Source organism: Pan troglodytes, chromosome X, assembly GCF_028858775.2.
Source record: "Pan troglodytes isolate AG18354 chromosome X, NHGRI_mPanTro3-v2.0_pri, whole genome shotgun sequence".
Classification (NCBI taxonomy): domain Eukaryota; kingdom Metazoa; phylum Chordata; class Mammalia; order Primates; family Hominidae; genus Pan; species Pan troglodytes.
In genome coordinates, this window is record NC_072421.2 from 78589656 (window position 1) to 78596660 (window position 7005).

Genomic DNA, 7005 nt, shown 5'->3' on the forward strand with positions numbered 1-7005 from the left:
TGTTTATTCTTAATTAATATCTGAAATTTTTGTTTATTTATTTGTTTTCTTGAGACAGGGTTTTTATCTGTTTCCCAGGCTGGAGTGGTGTGGCACAATCACGGCTCACTGCAGCCTCGATCTCCTGGGCTCAAGCAATCCTCAGCCACCTAAGTAGCTGAGACTACAGGCGTGCACCACCAAGCCAGGCTAATTTAAAATTTTTTTTGTAGAGTTGTGGTCTCACTATGTTGCTCAGGCTGTTCTCAAACTTCTGAGCTCAAGTGATTCTCTTGCCTTGGTCTCCCACAGTGCTAGAATTATAGGTGTGAGTCACTGCTTTTGGCCACATGGCTGAAATTTTGGAATAGAAGCTGTAAACCCCTCTGTGTCTGCATATTTATGTGCCTGTAATTTATAAAGATCTTGACCTCCCATGTGAGCCTGTGATTTTCTACCTTCAGATGTTGTTAATAAATTATTATATTATTTCTAACACAATAAATAAAAGCAAGTAATGTTTACCTTAAAAAATAAATTATATCATAAAGTTACTTAAGTTAAAAGGACCTCCCTGCCTCCACCCTGCAGCCCCTGCCGTAGCCGCCCCTGAGCCTGCCACCACCGCCTCTGAGCAGAAGATGGCTGTGCCACCTACGTATGCTGATCTTGGCAAATCTGCCAGGGATGTCTTCACCGAGGGCTATGGATTTGGCTTAATAAAGCTTGATTTGAAAACAAAATGTGAGAATGGATTGGAATTTACAAGCTCAGGCTCAGCCAACACAGACCACCACCAAAGTGACGGGCAGTCTGGAAACCAAGTACAGATGGACTGAGTATGGCCTCACGTTTACAGACAAATGGAACACCGACAATACACTAGGCACCAAGATTACTGTGGAAGATCAGCTTGCACGTGGACTGAAGCTGACCTTCGATTCATCCTTTTCACCTAACACTGGGGAAAAAAATGCTAAAATCAAGACAGGGTACAAGCGGGAGCACATTAACCTGGGCTGCGACATGGTTTTCGATATCGCTGGGCCTTCCATCCGGGGTGCTCTGGTGCTGGGTTACGAGGGCTGGCTGGCCGGCTATCAGATGAATTTTGAGACTACAAAATCCCGAGTGACCCAGAGCAACTTTGCAGTTGGCTACAAGACTGATGAATTCCAGCTTCACACAAATGTGAATGACGGGAGAGAGTTTGGCGGCTCCATTTACCAGAAAGTGAACAAGAAGTTGGAGACCACCGTCAATCTTGCCTGGACAGCAGGAAACAGTAACACGCGCTTCGGAATAGCAGCCAAGTATCAGATTGACCCTGACGCCTGCTTCTCGGCTAAAGTGAACAACTCCAGCCTGATAGGTTTAGGATACACTCAGACTCTAAAGCCAGGTATCAAACTGACACTGTCAGCTCTTCTGGATGGCAAGAACGTCAATGCTGGTGGCCACAAGCTTGGTCTAGGACTGGAATTTCAAGCATAAATGAATACTGTACAATTGTTTAATTTTAAACTATTTTGCAGCATGGCTACCTTCAGAATTTAGTGTTATCTTTTAATGTTGGGATGCAAGTATTGCTAAATATGTTACCCCTCCAGGTTAAAGATGATTCAGCTTTAAGATGTTACCCTTCCAGAGGTACAGAAGAAACGCATTTCCAAAAAAGGTTCTTTCAGTGGTAGACTCGGGGAGAACTTGGTGGCCCCTTTGAGATGCCAGGTTTCTTTTTCATCTAGAGATGGCTGCGAGTGGAAGCTGATAATATGTAGGCACTTTGTAAATTCATATTGAGTAAATGAATGAAATTGTGATTTCCTGAGAATCGAACCATGGTTTCGTAACCCTAATTGATGAGAGGCTTGCTGCTTGATGGTGTGTACAAGCTCACCTGAATGGGACTTTTTTAGACAGATCTTCATGTCCTGTTCCCACCCCAGTTCATCATCATCTCTTTTACACCAAAAGGTCTGCAGGGTGTGGTCACTCTTTCTTTTGTGCCATTTTGGGGTGGAGAAGGTAGATGTGATGAAACCAATAATTCAGGACTTATTCCTTCTTGTGTTGTGTTTTTTTTGCCCTTGCACCAGAGTATGAAATAGCTTCCAGGAGCTCCAGCTATAAGCTTGGGAGTGTCTGTGTGATTGTAATCACATGGTGACAGCACTCAGAATCTAAATTGGACTTCTGCTGTATTCTCACCACTCAATTTGTTTTTTAGCAATTTAATGGGTACATTTTAGAGTCTTCCATTTTGTGTGGAATTAGATCCTCCCCTTCAAATGCTGTAATTAACATCACTTAAAAAAACTTGAATAAAATGTTGAAACCTCAAAAAAATAAATAAAAGGACCTCTATTCTGTATGGCTTACACAGATAAATAAATGCTTATATAAATTAAATATTTCTAAAATTCCAAGAAATTAAGGAAACTGAGTATTTAAGATTTTCAGTGTGCTAAAAATGCATGCTTGAAGAATCCAACTTAGAAACATTTTACAAATCATAGCTTCTGCACCATTGAATCATGCTTGACAGGTGGAGAGCTCCAATGTGGTGGTCCCTACAGCTGTGCACCAGCCTGCATGTTCCCTCCCTATACTGCAGGTTTCCCTGAACCCACAGCAATTCCCCACATCAGTTTGCTGGTGTGTGTCAGCACAGGCGGATTTTGCTTTACTTGCCCTGCCAGCACGTGGGAGTGCCGTAGCCCCATGACCCCTGCAGACCACCATTGTAGATGGAGCCTTGGTGGACACAGAGCCAGCAAGCTCCACCCCACCAGTTCCCCAATCTTGTGGCTAATGCTGCCCAGAGAACGGGGTCTCCTCCCACACCCTGAGCCATCACTCCTACTTGCAGGGCACAGAGAAGGCACCCAGACCTGCACTGGCCAGCAGCCTGCCCCAAACCAACATCACCTCCAGTGCAACAGCACACACAGTCTCCCTCAGAGGCCCCCCACTACTCCTTAACTGCCTTCCCTTTGTCACTGTGATGAACTCCTTCAGGGAGGCTGGCACCCCTGCATCCACTAACATTGGGCTAGAGCTCCTGCACCTCAGTCCTCCAGCTGCAGTAGCCTCCAAACCTTGAGTAGTCAGAGAACAATGCCGGGGCCTAATACAAGTCCCCTAGAGTTAGAGCATGCAGTCCAGGAGTTGGAAGCTGAATGTTGGCCCCATAAGATCGTCCAGAAATGAAGCCAGTTGGCTGAATCCACCTTATACAACAATCAAACTCTGAAGGTCATCAAATAGGATAAAATTTTAAAGACCATCTAAAGGTCAACAACCTCAAAAATTGAAGGTAAATAAGTCTACAAAGATGAGAAAGAATCAGTGCAAGAATGCTGAAAACTCAAAAAGTCAGAATACTTTCTTTATTTCAAATGACCGCATCACCTCTCTACCAAGGGTTTGGAACCTGGCTGAGTCTGAGATGACTGAAATGACAGAAGTAGAATTCAGAATAAGTGATAAGAAAGGAGTTCACTGAATTACAGGAGTGCATGGTAACCCAATGCAAGAAAACTAAAAATCATGGTAAAACATGGCAGGAGTTGACATACAAAATAGCCAGTATAGAGAAGAACATAACCAACCTGATAGAGCTGAAGAACACACTACAGAACTTCATAATGCAATCACAAGTATTATTGCAGAATAAACCAAGTGTAAGAAAGAATCTCAGAGCTTGAACACTGTCTTTTTAAAATAAGACAAGCAGACAAGAATAGAGAAGGAAAGAGAGAATTCAAATAAACACAATTAGAAATGACAAGAGGGATATTACCACTGACCCCACAGAAATACAAACTACTATTGAAGAATATTATGAATACCCATATGCACATAAACTAGAAAATCTAGACACAATGGATAAATTCCTGGACACATAAACCTTCCTAAGACTAAACCAGAAATAAATTGAATCCTTGGACACACCAATAATGAGCTTTGAAATTAAGGCACTAATAAGTAGCCTACCAACGACAGCAAAAAAGAGGTCAGGATGAGACAGATTCACAGCTAAATTTTACCAGATGTTCAAAGAAGAGCTGGTACCATTCCTACTGAAACTATTCCAAAAAATTGAGGAGGAGGGACTTTTCCCTAACTCATTCTATGAGACCAGTATCATCTTGATACCAAAACCTGGCAGAGATACAACAAAAAAGAACTTCGGGCCAATATATTTGATAAACATCGATGCAAAAATTCTCAAAAGACTATTTGCAAACCACATGCAGCAGCACATCAAAAAGCTAATTCACCATGGTCAAGTAGGCTTCATCCCTGGGATGCAAAATTGATTTAACACGTGCAAATCAATAAATGTGATTCATCACATAAACAGAACTAAAGACAAAACCACTTAATTATCCCAGTAGATTCAGAAAAGGCTTTTAATAAAATTCAACACCTCTTTATGTTAAAAACTCTCAATAAACTATTAAAGGAACATACCACAAAATAATAAGAGCCATATATGACAAATCCACAGCCAACATCACACTGAATGGGCAAAAGCTGGAAGCATTCCTCTTGAAAACCTGCACAAGACAAGGATGTCCTGTCTCACCACTCCTTCAACCTAGTATTGGAAGTTATGGCTAGGGCAATCAGACAGAAAAAAACACATCCAAACAGGAAGAGAGGAATTCGAACTATCTCTGTTTGCAGATGACATGATCCTATATCTAAGAAACCTCATAGTCTTGTCCCAAAAGCTCCTCCAGCTGATAAACAACTTCAGCAAAGTTGTCCGATACAAAATTAATGTACAAAAATCACTAGCATCCTTATATGCCAACAACAGCGAAACTGAGAGCCAAATCAGGAATGAATTCCCATTCATAACTGTCACACACACAAAAAAAAATTACCTAGTAATACAGCTAACTAAGGAAGTGAAAGATTTCTACAAGGAGAACTACAAACCACTGCTCCAAGAAATCAGAGATGGCACAAACAGATGGTAAAATATTCCATGCTCATGGATAGGGAGAATCAATATTATTAAAATGTCCATACTGCCCAAATAAATTTATAGATTCAATGCTATGTCTATGAATCTACCAATGACATTCTTCACAGAACTAGAAAAGACTATTTTAAAATTCATATAGAAACAAAAAAAGCCCTAATACCCAAGGCAATCTTAGCAAAAAGAACAAAGCTGGAGGCATCAATTTACCTGACTTCAAACTACACTACAGAGCTACAGTAACCAAAACAGCATGGTACTGGTACAAAACCAGACACATAAATCAATAGAACAGAATAGAGAACCCAGAAATAAGAACACACACATACAATCATAAGATCTTTGACAAACCTGAAAAAGACAAGTAACGGGGACAGGATTCCTATTCAATAAATGGTGCAGCAATAAATGGCTAGTCATAAGCAGAAGACTAAAACTGCATACAAATCCAAGTTTACATAATTTAGCTAATACTTTGGCAAACCAGAGCAGTTTAATAATTTTGCCTGTATAAAATAGCCATGTCTTTTTCTCTGATTAACCAGCGTTAAGTATAATACAAGTATACATTTCCATTCTACATGGGTATGTTTTTCCTAGACTTATGCAGGTTTACTGATCAATTAAACTAGCATTACTTAATGTTTAAGATTATGACATATGTAAATTTGCATTTAACCAAATTAAATCATTATTCTGATTAACTATGTTTCAATAGTATTTATGCTTTGCAGTATGTCAGCTTCCAGATAATTTTCTAGATCTTTAGGTAACTTAAAACCTTGGACTCATACTGAATTGAGTTAATCAATGGATTCACTAGATGTCTACATCATTTCTAAATAAAATAAAACATACCCCACTAACGTTTTTATTTTTTATTTTATAGAGATGGGTTCTCACTATGGTGCCAAGGCTGGTCTCAAATTCCTGGGCTCAAGTGCTCCTCCCACCTTGGCCTCCCAAGGTGCTGGGATCACAAGTGTGAGCCATTGCACATGACCGCAAAACTGTATCTTTAGGTCATGATAATATGCTCATTCTTGCCACTTTGAAATGCTGTATATGAGATGTGGGTGGCTTTAAAATGTGTGTTATGCATATCCATGAACTCTCCTACTCTGCTATATGCTGGTGTGTGGCAGGCCATTCTCGGTTACCCATCCCTCAGTTTTCTTTGTGAAATAGAAGTTACTTTGGTTAAAAATGATAGGTAATATAAATGTTTGAGACTATATTTAAGAACAATAGTTTTAGAGAAATATGATTGTGTACATGCTTCTGTTTCTCATGGACACTATTAATATGATCCCAAAGCAGCAGTTCTCAGAGGATTTTTGTTTGTTTTGTTTTTGTTTCTAAACTTCTTTATACTCTTTGTGATGGTTAATACTGAGTATCAACTTGATTGAATTGAAGAATGTATTGTTCCTGGGTGTGTCTGGGAGGGTGTTGCCAAAGTAGATTAACATTTGAGTTAGTGACTTCAAGAGGCAAACCCACCCTCAATCCAGGTGGGCACTATCTAATCAGCTGCCAGCACGGCTAGGATAAAAGTAGGCAGAAGAATGTGGAAGGACTAGACTGGCTTGAGTCTTCTGTCCTCCATCTTTCTCCCTTGCTGGATACTTCCTGTCCTTGAACATCAGACTCCAAATTCTTCAGCTTTTGTACTCTTGGACTGACATCAGTGATTTGCCAGGGCCTTCTCTGGCCTTCAGCCACAGACTGAAGGCCACACTACTGGCTTCCTTAATTTTGAAGTTTTGTGACTTGGACTGGTTTCCTGGTTCCTCAGCTTGCAAACACTCCATTGTGGGACTTCACCTTGTAATCATGAGTCAATTCTCCTAATCAACTTCCTTTTACATATTCGTCTATCCTATTAGTTCTGTCTCTTTAAAGAACCCTGACTAATACACTCTTTGAATGTATTGAGGTCTCCAAGGAACATTGTTTTATGAGTTATTTCTTCAAATATTTACCATATTAAAAATTGAAACTAAGAAAAAATTTAATTGCTTCTT

At 40.1% G+C, this 7005-nt stretch overlaps 1 protein-coding gene across 1 annotated transcript; it reads left to right on the forward strand.

Annotated features, from left to right (window-relative positions):
• The first annotated feature begins 605 nt into the window (after window positions 1-605).
• LOC742793 (voltage-dependent anion-selective channel protein 1-like) lies at window positions 606-2337 on the forward strand. Its single transcript, XM_054676426.2, is given in 2 exon segments — window positions 606-770; window positions 772-2337. Coding segments are annotated over 2 exon segments (852 nt in total). The 5' UTR covers window positions 606-620; the 3' UTR covers window positions 1474-2337.
• Window positions 2338-7005: the final 4668 nt, after the last annotated feature.